The sequence below is a fragment of the Lutjanus erythropterus genome, chromosome 21 (genome assembly GCF_056507025.1).
Source record: "Lutjanus erythropterus isolate fLutEry1 chromosome 21, fLutEry1.hap2, whole genome shotgun sequence".
Taxonomy (NCBI): Eukaryota; Metazoa; Chordata; class Actinopteri; order Lutjaniformes; family Lutjanidae; genus Lutjanus; species Lutjanus erythropterus.
This window is the reverse complement of record NC_139337.1, coordinates 32,917,134-32,931,957: the sequence shown is the minus strand read 5'-3', so window position 1 is coordinate 32,931,957 and position 14,824 is coordinate 32,917,134. Positions and strand designations below refer to the sequence as shown.

General features: G+C 48.1%; 1 protein-coding gene across 4 annotated transcripts in view; it reads right to left on the bottom strand.

The window, feature by feature from the left end:
• Positions 1-318: 318 nt before the first annotated feature.
• Positions 319-14,824, bottom strand: part of l3mbtl4 (L3MBTL histone methyl-lysine binding protein 4) — a 16,698-nt gene continuing 2,192 nt past the window's right edge. For 2 of the 4 annotated variants that reach the window (XM_084747603.1, XM_084747606.1), the window contains 15 exons: positions 13,909-14,013; positions 13,622-13,757; positions 12,435-12,610; positions 12,191-12,333; positions 9,383-9,459; positions 9,210-9,295; positions 8,895-9,005; positions 8,699-8,813; positions 7,699-7,798; positions 7,196-7,324; positions 6,966-7,046; positions 3,875-3,948; positions 1,759-1,928; positions 1,624-1,686; positions 319-1,536 (listed from right to left, as the gene is read on the bottom strand). In XM_084747603.1, the coding sequence (XP_084603729.1) occupies positions 1,021-1,536; positions 1,624-1,686; positions 1,759-1,928; positions 3,875-3,948; positions 6,966-7,046; positions 7,196-7,324; positions 7,699-7,798; positions 8,699-8,813; positions 8,895-9,005; positions 9,210-9,295; positions 9,383-9,459; positions 12,191-12,333; positions 12,435-12,610; positions 13,622-13,757; positions 13,909-14,013 (2,082 nt within the window). In that variant the 3' untranslated portion in view covers positions 319-1,020. The remainder of the gene's footprint in view (positions 1,537-1,623; positions 1,687-1,758; positions 1,929-3,874; positions 3,949-6,965; positions 7,047-7,195; positions 7,325-7,698; positions 7,799-8,698; positions 8,814-8,894; positions 9,006-9,209; positions 9,296-9,382; positions 9,460-12,190; positions 12,334-12,434; positions 12,611-13,621; positions 13,758-13,908; positions 14,014-14,824) is intronic. The other 2 variants (XM_084747605.1, XM_084747604.1) reach the window with 2 other exon arrangements.

Genomic DNA, 14,824 nt, shown 5'->3' with positions numbered 1-14,824 from the left:
TAAAATTAGCTACCAGGTGTAGCTAGCTAATGATCAGTATAGATTAGCTAGTTAGTTAGCTGGTGTTTTTCTAATGTTAGCTAATTTAAGATGTGACTTTATGTGTGTGTGTTTTAAATGTCTGATCTCCAGATGTGGTTTTATTTTCACGACAGATCAGATCAAAGTACAGGAAACAAGAAAGAACAAAGTTCACTGAAGGTCAAAAGAGGCAGGAACCAGGAAGGGCGAGTCTCTGGTCATGGTCACTGCGCTAATTCTAATGTGCTTTTATTAACACTTTATTCTTTATTTCTGACATTTCATTTTTTTTCATTTTCTGTTTACCTGATTCTGTTGTTCAATTGACAGGTTGCTTAAAACGATAAAAATATATTTTCAGAGACAACGAACCATCATCTCTCTGAATCATTAATAAACGGGTCAATAATAGAAGAGCAGACATACGACCTGTCTGTTTACGTGGTTTAGTAGTTTTCATGGTCTCAGCCAATCAGCAGCCACGTTTTCATCCCAGAGATTTTATAAAATCTTTGTGGAAAATTCAGTCAGACTTTGATCACGACTGAGACACGTGTTCTTAGGTGTTCTGTTGACGGTGTTCTGTTGACGGTGTTCTGTTGACGGTGTTCTGTTGACGGTGTTCTCTTGACGGTGTTCTGTTGACGGTGTTGTGGGGAAACATCACAATGTGCAGCTGAGTCCCATTTCGACATCACAGAAGGCCTCAACATCCCAGAATCCTTTGTACACTGGTCCTGATTGTGGTGAGTCCAGACTCACCTGAAGCCCCATTCCTCCAAAGAGGTGGACCTTAAACGAAGCTCAGGTGTACTCAGGAGCGACGGTGTCAACAAACATGACGGCACATGACCGACCTTTACCTGCTGACGAAGACACTCGAGAGGCTGATGATTGGATGAAAACTGAAGAACCGCCCACAGAGCAAACAGGGAGTGGCAAGCTGACACTAGGGCAAGAATCAGGTTTCTGGATTGGATCAGTCATGAATTACAGGTGTCAGGTGTTGATATTTGTGTGTGATTGGCTCCCATTCTGAGCGTGTGATTGGTTCTCATCCTTAGCTTGTGATTGGTTCCCGTCCTGTGCGTGTGATTGGTTCCCGTCCTGAGCGTGTGATTGGCTCCCGTCCTGTGCGTGTGATTGGCTCCCGTCCTGAGCGTGTGATTGGCTCCCGTCCTGTGCGTGTGATTGGCTCCCGTCCTGTGCGTGTGATTGGCTCCCGTCCTGTGCGTGTGATTGGTTCCCGTCCTGTGCGTGTGATTGGCTCCCGTCCTGTGCGTGTGATTGGTTCCCGTCCTGTGCGTGTGATTGGTTCCCGTCCTGTGCGTGTGATTGGTTCCCGTCCTGAGCGTGTGATTGGCTCCCGTCCTGAGCGTGTGATTGGCTCCTATCCTTGGCGTGTTTGAACATCAGGATGGAGTTGTAGATTTTGAGGGCAGGACCAAGTTTGATTGACATGATCCTGACGATGTCCCGTTGGGTGAGTAGGAGGAAGGCCCGCCCATCAATTTCCTGGACAGACAAAGGCAGGAACCAATCAGATCACAGCAGGTTCAATGTGATGCAATAAAATCTACAGCAGCTGACTGGTCACCTCACCTCGTCTCTGAACTGTTTGGCCTGGTCCTCACAGCCGGGAAGAGACTCGATGAAGTCTGACACCTGCAGACAGATAGACAGGTCAGAGAGACAGACAAGTCAGAGAGACACACAGATCAGACACGTCTTACTGACCTGCTGGACGCTCCAGTGTTGGACCGTCTCAGCGTGGACTCCAGTGACGCCCGGCAGCAGTTTGCGGTGTTGCTCCCAGCAGAGCGACAGGTCGCGGCCGGGCTGCGCCGACATGGCCGACAGGAAGACAGACTGATGGAGAGCGGCCTGCAGACTGGACTCTGCTGCACCTGGAGAGACAGACAGGTCAGAGACAGACACGTTAATACCAGGTGTGAACATGATACTATCAGGTGTGAATGTTGCCAGGGAAACAAAAACCCTCTAGGAATATGAATCTTAGAGCTCATTAAAATGTGACCAATCAGAGACGGGAGGACACGTCTGGGGACTGAACTGTCTCACCCCACTGAGCAGTGAGACAGGCAGCATATGACCAGTGTTTGTTGATCAATCAGCTGATCGGTGATCAGCGGTCTGCAGTCCTTCAGAGGAGAAAACACAGAGCACAACCAACACAGCAGTTACCATGGTGAGCTGTTTCTATGGAAACAGCCACTTCATCTGCCTGCTGTTTCCATGGAAACACAATGAGGAGAGAGAGAGAGAGGAAGAGAGTAAGGATGGATGCTGGGTGTTTGAATGACAATAGAAGAGACTCTTTACATCGTTACATAACGTCCTCATGTCTCTGTGGACACCTGCAGCTGTTTCTGGTCGTCTACCTGAATATCTTCTCAGGTGTTTGTCTTCATGTGTAACAACCCTGAACACCTGCTGCCGTCACTGACACCTCACCTTCACCTCATATATAACCTTATTACACCTCAATAACATAGAAGACACATCAGTCAGTCACATGATCACTCAGATCTGATTACCATCAGGCTCCGTCCTCCTGTCCTCCTGCTGTCGTCAAGGAAACAAAAACATCAGAGGAGGAATAATTTCTGTCCTGGGGATCAATAAAGTTTTTCTGATTACGCTTCTGTTTCTGAAGAACAACGTCTGCACTTTAATTACGACAGTAACAGTTAACAACAAATATCGACTCCAGTAATGCTATACTTGAATGTCTAAGCTTGAATGTCTGTCAATGACAGGTCATAAGGGTTCTATGTCTAATGTCACTGTTAAGAAAAAAAGCTTAACAAATATCAAGCTAACAATAAGATAACAATTATCCCTAAATTTAATCTGTTCATAGCTAATAGCAAACAAGACTGTCTGTGACCTTTGACCCCTCAGACTGCATTAAAAACCCTCATCAGTGTATAAAGGACACTACATGGACTCAGGGACACAGTTTGTCTCTGCATCTACAAATGTAAGTTCAGACTCAAAGACAAAGACACATATCAACAACATCCAGAGACACTGCAGACGTCTCTGGACCAGAGCTCAGCTGAGATGGACGGACGCAAAGAGGACAAGTGTCCTGTGGTCTGACGAGTCCACATTTCAGACTGTTTTCACTGATCATGGACGTCGTGTCCTCCGTCACAAACACTGACTGAGTGTTGGTAAAATATATTTTAAGATCAAACTCTTGTCTATTAAACCTGCTGATTAAATGTTTTGTTAAATGTAGACGTCGACAAAATGTTCCATGTTTTCATTTCAGTGTCGTCATTGTGAGAAGCCATTTTAATTTTTAAAGTGTCTCAGAGTCTCTTAATGTGAATCAAAATACACATTTTTAAACCATAATTCTTACTGATCTTTGATTTAGAAGTCGACATGTTTTGGTTGAGACACATCTGATAACTGTTAGTAATATTATTGAATGAATTTGTCTAAAAATATAAAGTTCACCAGTGTGTGAGCAGTATTCCCGCCTTTTTTAAATCAGGAAGTGAGACGAGGGTCCTTAAGGTATAGCTGACCCTATTTATGCCTGATTAAATCAGGTTTTCGTTGACAGAAATCTGGGACAACTTGAATGGGCCGACATTTTCATAAAAGTTCAGAGATTACAAACATTAAAGTAAAACAAAACATTCCATAAATTTAATATTTTTCAAATATATATATAAATCCTTAAAGAAGGTTTTTGTTGGTAGGACATGATTTGTTTGATTTGTCTGATGTCCAACTCTCCTTCATGACTGGTGGTTGATGTGAAATGCATGCTGGGATATGTGTCTGAAGTCAGCTCCAGCAGGACTGACTGTACCTGGACCAAGGGCTCTGAGGTGAAGCTCCTCCTCTTCCTCTTTCAAGCGGAGAAATTTGGTTGGCTGGGGCAGTCTGGGGGCGGAGCCAGACGACAGAAAGGAGAGAGGTTTTAATTAGATAAATGTTTGACTCATAAATGCTTTTAATATGAAATTATATGTAGAAACAGGAAGTAACACATTCACAACTTTATTTAAACATGTGTGTGTTACATAATGCAGTTTTATAACCTCCACAGATAATCTACTCAACACACACACCCACACACACTTCACATGAAACCATCATCTATTCTGAGCTGAAGAGAGAGACAGGTCAGAGAGAGACAGACAGGTCAGAGAGAGGAAGACAGGTCAGAGAGAGACAGACAGGTCAGAGACTACAGGTCAGAGAGAGACAGACAGGTCAGAGACTACAGGCCGGAGAGAGGAAGACAGGTCAGAGACTGACAGGTCAGAGAGAGACAGACAGGTCAGAGACTACAGGTCAGAGACTTACAGACAGGTCAGAGAGAGACAGACAGGTCAGAGACAGACAGGTCAGAGAGAGACAGACAGGTCAGAGACTACAGGTCAGAGAGAGACAGACAGGTCAGAGACTACAGGTCATAGAGAGGAAGACAGGTCAGAGAGAGACAGACAGGTCAGAGACAGACAGGTCAGAGAGAGGAAGACAGGTCAGAGAGAGACAGACAGGTCAGAGACTACAGGTCAGAGAGAGAGAGACAGGTCAGAGACTACAGGCCAGAGAGAGGAAGACAGGTCAGAGACTACAGGTCATAGAGAGGAAGACAGGTCAGAGAGAGACAGACAGGTCAGAGACAGACAGACAGGTCAGAGAGAGACAGACAGGTCAGAGACTGACAGACAGGTCAGAGAGAGACAGACAAGTCAGAGACTACAGGTCAGAGAGAGACAGACAGGTCAGAGACTACAGGTCATAGAGAGAAAGACAGGTCAGCGACTACAGGTCATAGAGAGAAAGACAGGTCAGAGAGAGACAGACAGGTCAGAGACAGACAGGTCAGAGAGAGTGACAGACAAGTCAGAGAGAGACAGACAGGTCAGAGAGAGACAGACAGGTCAGAGACTACAGGTCAGAGAGAGACAGACAGGTCAGAGAGAGGAAGACAGGTCAGAGAGAGACAGACAGGTCAGAGAGAGACAGACAGGTCAGAGACTACAGGTCAGAGAGAGACAGACAGGTCAGAGAGAGGAAGACAGGTCAGAGAGAGACAGACAGGTCAGAGACTACAGGTCAGAGAGAGACAGACAGGTCAGAGACTACAGGTCAGAGACTACAGGTCAGAGAGAGACAGACAGGTCAGAGACAGACAGACAGGTCAGAGAGAGGAAGACAGGTCAGAGACTACAGGTCAGAGAGAGGAAGACAGGTCAGAGACTACAGGTCATAGAGAGGAAGACAGGTCAGAAAGAGACAGACAGGTCAGAGACTACAGGTCAGAGAGAGACAGACAGGTCAGAGAGAGGAAGACAGGTCAGAGACTACAGGTCAGAGAGAGGAAGACAGGTCAGAGAGAGGAAGACAGGTCAGAGAGAGACAGACAGGTCAGAGACTACAGGTCAGAGAGACAGACAGGTCAGAGAGAGGAAGACAGGTCAGAGACTACAGGTCAGAGAGAGACAGACAGGTCAGAGACTACAGGTCAGAGAGAGGAAGACAGGTCAGAGAGAGACAGACAGGTCAGAGACTACAGGTCAGAGAGAGGAAGACAGGTCAGAGAGAGACAGACAGGTCAGAGACAGACAGGTCAGAGACAGACAGACAGGTCAGAGAGAGACAGACAGGTCAGAGAGAGACAGGTCAGATAGAGTGACAGACAGGTCAGAGAGAGTGACAGACAAGTCAGAGAGAGACAGACAGGTCAGATACTACAGGTCAGAGAGAGGAAGACAGGTCAGAGAGAGACAGACAGGTCAGACACTGACAGGTCAGAGAGAGACTGACAGGTCAGAGAGAGACAGACAGGTCAGAGACTACAGGCCAGAGAGAGGAAGACAGGTCAGAGACTGACAGGTCAGAGAGAGACAGACAGGTCAGAGACTACAGGCCAGAGAGAGGAAGACAGGTCAGAGACTGACAGGTCAGAGAGAGACAGACAGGTCAGAGACTACAGGTCAGAGAGAGACAGACAGGTCAGAGAGAGGAAGACAGGTCAGAGACTACAGGTCAGAGAGAGACAGACAGGTCAGAGACTACAGGTCAGAGAGAGGAAGACAGGTCAGAGACTGACAGGTCAGAGAGAGACAGACAGGTCAGAGACTACTGGCCAGAGAGAGACAGACAGGTCAGAGACTGACAGGTCAGAGAGAGGAAGACAGGTCAGAGACAGACAGACAGGTCAGAGACTACAGGTCAGAGAGAGGAAGACAGGTCAGAGAGAGACAGACAGGTCAGAGACTACAGGCCAGAGAGAGGAAGACAGGTCAGAGACTGACAGGTCAGAGAGAGACAGACAGGTCAGAGAGAGACTGACAGGTCAGAGAGAGACAGACAGGTCAGAGACAGACAGACAGGTCAGAGACTACAGGTCAGAGAGAGGAAGACAGGTCAGAGAGAGACAGACAGGTCAGAGACTACAGGCCAGAGAGAGGAAGACAGGTCAGAGACTGACAGGTCAGAGAGAGACAGACAGGTCAGAGACTACAGATCAGAGACTGACAGACAGGTCAGAGACAGACAGGTCAGAGAGACAGACAGGTCAGAGACTGACAGGTCAGAGAGAGGCAGACAGGTCAGAGACTGACAGGTCAGAGAGAGACAGACAGGTCAGAGACTGACAGGTCAGAGAGAGACAGACAGGTCAGAGAGAGACAGACAGGTCAGAGAGAGACAGACAGGTCAGAGACTACAGGTCAGAGAGAGACAGACAGGTCAGAGAGAGACAGACAGGTCAGAGACTGACAGGTCAGAGAGAGGAAGACAGGTCAGAGAGAGGCAGACAAGTAAAGAAGATCATGATTGATCATCTCTGAGCAAATAGTCTGAAGGTGAACGAACCAATCAGAGTCCTGCTTTCATTTCACCTACACACCTGTCTCACTTCTCTGTCTGTGTGTCTGTCTCACCTGTCTGTCTGTCGTCTTCTCTTCCCCAGAGGAAGCAGCAGAGTCTCATCTCTGGGCTCATTCTTCACCTGTACACTTCTCCTGTTCAACAGACAGGCAGGTAGAGAGACAGACAGAATATGAATAATCCAACATCACTTCTTCTTCATGAGTTCATATTTTACACGTCTGTGGTTCATTTATGAATTATGTGAACTCAATAAAGCCAGTAAAAACAACTCCATGGTTACCTGTCTGACTGGTCACCATGGTGATATATGGTGACAGGTACGAGGGTGATAACTCTCTCTCCTCCCAGCCTATCAGGAAGCACCACCTCCTTACGCATATTTATATCTGAGTACGGACAGCCGAAGGCACTGTGAAAGGGACAAACATGACTCAGCAAAAAGATATATGATTCAATGACAGAAATATGACTCAGCAACAAGAAACATGACTCTGCAAAAAGAGACATTACTCAGCAAAGATGAACCTGACTCAGCAAAAAAGATATATGACTCAGCAACCAGAAACAAGACTCAGCAAAACTATATAGGACTCAGCAAAAGAGATATGACAGCAAAAAGATGTGACTCAAAAACCAGAAACATGACTCGGTAAAAAGATATATAACAGCAACCAGAAACATGATGACTCAGCAAAACAATACATGACACAGGAAAAGATATGATACAGCAAAGACAAACATGACTCAGCAACCAGAATGATGAGTCAGCAGGTCTGTATTTACCTGTGGTGTCCTGTGTATTTGGCTCCTTTGATGTGTCCGACTCCTCTGCAGCCTGGAGTGGGACAGACACCCTGAGAGGGGGAGGACAGGGGGACTGAACCTGTCTCACACACACACACACACACACACACACACACACACACACACACACACACACACACACACACACACACACCTGTTAGAACGCCACCTGTCTCTCACACTGACGATGGACACACGTCCATGAGCTCCAAATGTTTGGACATATTTTTCAAGCCTTACTGTAACAATTATTTTCATTATCAATTAATCTGCTCATTAGTTTCTCCACTAATCAATTAGTTGTTTGGTCCATAAAATGTCTGAAAATATAAAAAATATTGATCAGTGTTTCCCAAAGTCCAAGATGACATCATCAAATGTCACAAAGAATCCAGAAAATATTTGCATTTAAGAATCTGGAATCTGAATTTTGAAGAAGACAAAAAACGATGAATTAAATCAAGAGTTTACCTGTCTGTCCCTGACCTGTCTGTCTCTCTCGGATATGCCCATAACCTGTCTGTCTCTCTCTAAGCCATCTGTCTGATCTGTCCGTCTGACCTGCTTGTCTATCTCTGACCCATATGCCTCATCTGTCTGGCTGTCTGACCTGTCTGTTTCTGACTTGTCTGTCTTTCTCTGACCTGTGTGTCCCTCTGTGACCCATCCGACTGACCTGTCTGTCCCTCTCTGACCTGTCTGTCTCTCTCTGTCCCATATGCCTCATCTGTCTGGCTGTCTGACCTGTCTGTTTCTGACTTGTCTGTCTCTCTCTGACCCATCTGTCTGTCTCTCTCTGACCTGCCTGTCTTTCTCTGACCTGTGTGTCCCTCTGTGACCCATCCGACTGACCTGTCTGTCCCTCTCTGACCTGTCTGTCTCTCTCTGACCTGTCTGTCCCTCTCTGACCTGTCTGTCCCTCTCTGACCTGTCTGTCTCTCTCTGACCCGTCTGTCTCTCTCTGACCCGTCTGTCTGACCTGGGGGTGGTTCCAGTGGGTGTCCCGTGCGTTGACACCAGCCAACAGGATGAAGGTCACTCAGGTCGCTGTCACACCACACGTCAAACTGCTGCGACCAGCCATCATAATGAATCTGCAGGTTCACACACCTGGTTACATCATCACACACATTATGACATCACACAGGAACACAGACAGGTAGATAGACAGGTACCTTAACTCTGTGGTCCTCTGTATCTGTTGCTGTGGCAACACGGATTAACATGGGGTTCCTCCTGTCGACCGCCTCCAGTTTCTGGTTCACCTGGAAACCATGTGGAGCTCTCTGATTGGACAGAGGCAAAAAGACACCTGTCAGTCATCAAATGCCACTGACTGACTGGATTGGACCTGAGAGTTGTCAGTCACCAAATCAACTCCTCATCCCCTTCTCTAACTCCTTGTTTCCTTCTCTACCTACTTATTTTTTCTCTACCTCCTCATTTCCTCCTGCCTCCTTGTTTCCTTCTCTACCTCCTTGTTTCCTTACCAGTGTGAAGGCTGAACTGGGAGCAGCAGTCGAACCAGTTTCTTGCAAGTATTCCTCCCACACAAAGTTCTCTGGGTTGGGATGACCTGAAAACACAAAGCAGTCATGAACCAGAATACTCAGATTACTCAGAGTACTCAGAGTACTGTGTAGTGTAGTGCGTGTGAGAGTACCCTGTGGAGCGGTCAGAGGTCGTCCCTGTTCTTCACACCAGCCCACAGGATGGATGTATGGACTGCTGCTGTCACACCTGATCGATCAATACAACCATCAATACCTCAACACGGCAATAATACTGTGATAACAATCAATATTGATCAAAACAACAGCTGACACTACCACTGCTACTAAAGTACTGTTAATACTACTACTGCTACTATAGTACTGTTAATACTACTACTGCTAATATAGTAATGTTAATACTACTACTGCTACTATAGTACTGTTAATACTACTACTGCTACTAAAGTACTGTTAATACTACGACTGCTACTAAAGTACTGTTAATACTACTACTGCTACTATAGTACTGTTAATACTACTACTGCTAATATAGTACTGTTAATACTACTACTGCTACTATAGTACTGTTAATACTACTACTGCTACTATAGTACTGTTAATACTACTACTGATACTACTGCTACTGCCGTTATTACTATTAACACTGCTGCTACTGCTGTCTGTCTCTGACCGACCTGTCTGTCACCTGTCTGTCTCTGACCAACCTGTCTGTCACCTGTCTGTCTCTGACCAACCTGTCTGTTACCTGTCTGTCTGTCACCTGTCTGTCTCTGACCGACCTGTCTGTCACCTGTCTGTCTGTCACCTGTCTGTCTCTGACCGACCTGTCTGTCACCTGTCTGTCTCTGACCAACCTGTCTGTTACCTGTCTGTCTGTCACCTGTCTGTCTCTGACCGACCTGTCTGTCACCTGTCTGTCTCTGACCGACCTGTCTGTTACCTGTCTGTCTGTCACCTGTCTGTCTCTGACCGACCTGTCTGTCACCTGTCTGTCTGTCACCTGTCTGTCTCTGACCGACCTGTCTGTCACCTGTCTGTCGCTGACCAACCTGTCTGTTACCTGTCTGTCTGTCACCTGTCTGTCTCTGACCGACCTGTCTGTCACCTGTCTGTCTGTCACCTGTCTGTCTCTGACCGACCTGTCTGTCACCTGTCTGTCTCTGACCAACCTGTCTGTTACCTGTCTGTCTGTCACCTGTCTGTCTCTGACCGACCTGTCTGTCACCTGTCTGTCTCTGACCGACCTGTCTGTTACCTGTCTGTCTGTCACCTGTCTGTCTCTGACCGACCTGTCTGTCACCTGTCTGTCTGTCACCTGTCTGTCTCTGACCGACCTGTCTGTCACCTGTCTGTCGCTGACCAACCTGTTACCTGTCTGTCTGTCACCTGTCTGTCTCTGACCGACCTGTCTGTCACCTGTCTGTCTCTGACCGACCTGTCTGTCACCTGTCTGTCTCTGGCCGACCTGTCTGTCTCTGACCGACCTGTCTGTCACCTGTCTGTCTCTGACCGATCTGTCTGTCTCTGACCGACCTGTCTGTCACCTGTCTGTCTCTGACCGATCTGTCTGTCTCTGACTGACCTGTCTGTCACCTGTCTGTCTCTGGCCGACCTGTCTGTCACCTGTCTGTCTCTGGCCGACCTGTCTGTCTCTGACTGACCTGTCTGTCACCTGTCTGTCTCTGACCGATCTGTCTGTCACCTGTCTGTCTCTGACCGACCTGTCTGTCACCTGTCTGTCTCTGACTGACCTGTCTGTCACCTGTCTGTCTCTGACCGATCTGTCTGTCTCTGGCCGACCTGTCTGTCACCTGTCTGTCTCTGACCAACCTGTCTGTCACCTGTCTTGTCTCTGACTGACCTGTCTGTCTCTGACTGACCTGTCTGTCACCTGTCTGTCTCTGACCGATCTGTCTGTCACCTGTCTGTCTCTGACCGACCGGTCTGTCATCTGTCTGTCTCTGACCGACCTGTCTGTCTCTGACCAACCTGTCTGTCACCTGTCTGTCTCTGACTGACCTGTCTGTCTCTGACCGATCTGTCTGTCACCTGTCTGTCTCTGACCAACCTGTCTGTCACCTGTCTGTCTCTGACCAACCTGTCTGTCACCTGTCTGTCTCTGACTGACCTGTCTGTCTCTGGCCAACCTGTCTGTCTGTCACCTGTCTGTCTCTGACCGACCTGTCTGTCTGTCATCTGTCTGTCTCTGACCGACCTGTCTGTCTGTCACCTGTCCGTCTCTGACCGACCTGTCTGTCTGTCACCTGTCCGTCTCTGACCGACCTGTCTGTCTGTCACCTGTCCGTCTCTGACCCACCTGTCTGTCTGTCACCTGTCTGTCTCTGGCCAACCTGTCTGTCTGTCACCTGTCCGTCTCTGACCCACCTGTCTGTCTGTCACCTGTCCGTCTCTGACCCACCTGTCTGTCTGTCACCTGTCTGTCTCTGACCAACCTGTCTGTCTGTCACCTGTCTGTCTCTGACCGACCTGTCTGTCTGTCTGTCACCTGTCTGTCTCTGACCGATCTGTCTGTCACCTGTCTGTCTGTCTGTCACCTGTCTGTCTCTGACCCACCTGTCTGTCTGTCACCTGTCCGTCTCTGACCGACCTGTCTGTTTGTCACCTGTCTGTCTCTGGCCAACCTGTCTGTTTGTCACCTGTCTGTCTCTGACCGACCTGTCTGTCTGTCACCTGTCCGTCTCTGACCCACCTGTCTGTCTGTCACCTGTCTGTCTCTGGCCGACCTGTCTGTCTGTCACCTGTCTGTCTCTGACCCACCTGTCTGTCTGTCACCTGTCCGTCTCTGACCGACCTGTCTGTTTGTCACCTGTCTGTCTCTGACCCACCTGTCTGTCTGTCACCTGTCCGTCTGTCACCTGTCCGTCTCTGACCCACCTGTCTGTCTGTCACCTGTGCGTCTCTGACCGACCTGTCTGTTTGTCACCTGTCTGTCTCACCAGTAGTCGTATGTGTCATCCCAGTTGTCGAAATGAACCAGGAAGTGGTCATCGATGACATTGGTGACGGAGGCAACGCAGACAAGTCCGGGGTTCTTCCTATCAACTGCCTCCAACTTCATCCCCACCCTGAACCCACAGCTCTGAGACACAGACAGGCAGAGAGACAGAAAGACAGGTAGTGAGACTGAACCCATAGCACTCAGATGCAGACAGACAGAGAGACAGACAGGTGTATACTGACTGCAGTGCGAGAGGTGAACAGGGTCGGAGGTGCAGCATCAGAGCCAGAGGACTGAAGGTAGGACGTCCAGTCAAAATCTGTCTCACTGTGACCTGTGGAGTGAGAGAGAGACAGGTAGAGGGATGTCACCTGTGTCAGGTGCAGGGACGGCTGGTCTGTAGAGACAGAGAAGGTTCCTGTAGGGAGTGGAGGACAGGTGAGACACTGCAGGACAAGTAAGAAACTGCAGCACAGGTAAGACACTGCAAGAGTGGAGACTACAGGACAGAAAAGAGACTACAGGACAGAAAAGAGACTACAGGACAGAAAAGACACTACAGGACAGAAAAGAGACTACAGGACAGAAAAGACACTACAGGACAGAAAAGACACTACAGGACAGAACAGGACAGAAAAGAGACTACAGGACAGATAAGAGACTACAGGACAGAAAAGACACTACAGGACAGAAAAGAGACTACAGGACAGAAAAGACACTACAGGACAGAAAAGAGACTACAGGACAGATAAGAGACTACAGGACAGAACAGGACAGATAAGAGACTACAGGACAGATAAGAGACTACAGGACAGAACAGGACAGAAAAGAGACTACAGGACAGAAAAGACACTACAGGACAGAAAAGAGACTACAGGACAGAACAGGACAGAAAAGAGACTACAGGACAGAAAAGACACTACAGGACAGAAAAGACACTACAGGACAGAAAAGAGACTACAGGACAGAAAAGACACTACAGGACAGAAAAGAGACTACAGGACAGATAAGAGACTACAGGACAGAAAAGACACTACAGGACAGAAAAGAGACTACAAAGACACTACAGGACAGAAAAGACACTACAGGACAGAAAAGAGACTACAGGACAGAACAGGACAGATAAGAGACTACAGGACAGATAAGAGACTGTAGAGTTTTTCTTCTTTTAATGGTGACTTGACTGCAGGTTGAGCATTATCGCCACCTACTGTCGTATTGTCCAGTAATTTGTGCTCTAGTTTACCTGTTCTGATCTACCTGATAGGTTCGTATATCCACACCTGTCTACTGCATGAGGTGTGTGTGGTTACTATGGAAACAACAGGATTGACCACAGAAATCTGTTTTTAATGCTTCATGTTTCTTTGAAGGTAAAGTAGACACCAGCCGCCACTCGTCAGGGTACCTGTGAGAGGGAAGGACTCACCTTTAGGTGGGTGGAGCTTGTGGTTATTGTCTTTACACCAGCCTACTGGTCGGATGTCTGCTGAGTCAGCATTTACCCAGAAGTCATAGCACTCTGAGTACCCGTCGATATGGAGACGGAGCCGACAGCCAATCACCTGACAGACAGAGAATGGACAGGACACTCACCTGACCAACCTCAGACAGGTGTGTGTGTGTGGTGTGTGTGTGTGTGTGTGTGTGTGTGTGTGTGTGTGTGTGTGTGTGTGTGTATGTGTGTGTGTGTGTGTGTGTGTGTGTGTGTGTTACCTCGGCGACTGTCAGCACACAGAACATGGAGGGGTGCAGCGGGTCGATGCCTTCCAGCTTCATCCCAACTTTAAAACCAGTTCTCCTACTAGGAAAAGACTGGGACTGACAGACAGACAGGTCAGTCAGACAGACAGACACTGAAGGATACATCACATATTTAATCAGATCAATAATTTTCTTCTTTGATCAAAATTTAGGCTCCTGATTAAAATCTGTTTCAGTTTGCAAGTGTTCCATGTCTACAAACTCACAACGTCAACAAACCAGACCGTTTGTTTCTGAACTGAAATTATGCACAGCGCCTGTCTGTCTGTCTGTCTGTCTGTCTGTCTGTCTGTCAGCGCCTGTCTGTCAGCGTCTGTCTGTCAGCGTCTGTCTGTCTGTCAGCGCCTGTCTGTCTGTCTGTCTGTCTGTCTGTCTGTCTGTCAGCACCTGTCTGTCTGTCTGTCAGCGCCTGTCTGTCTGTCTGTCTGTCTGTCAGCGCCTGTCTGTCTGTCTGTCTGTCTGTCTGTCTGTCAGCGCCTGTCTGTCAGCGTCTGTCTGTCAGCATCTGTCTGTCTGTCAGCGCCTGTCTGTCTGTCTGTCTGTCTGTCTGTCAGCGTCTGTCTGTCAGCGTCTGTCTGTCTGTCAGCACCTGTCTGTCTGTCTGTCTGTCTGTCAGCGCCTGTCTGTCTGTCTGTCTGTCTGTCAGCGCCTGTCTGTCAGCGCCTGTCTGTCTGTCAGCGCCTGTCTGTCAGCGCCTGTATGTCTGTCAGCGCCTGTCTGTCTGTCTGTCTGTCTGTCAGCGCCTGTCTGTCTGTCAGCGCCTGTCTGTCTGTCTGTCTGTCTGTCAGCGTCTGTCTGTCTGTCTGTCAGCGTCTGTCTGTCTGTCAGCGCCTGTCTGTCAGCATCTGTCTGTCTGTCAGCATCTGTC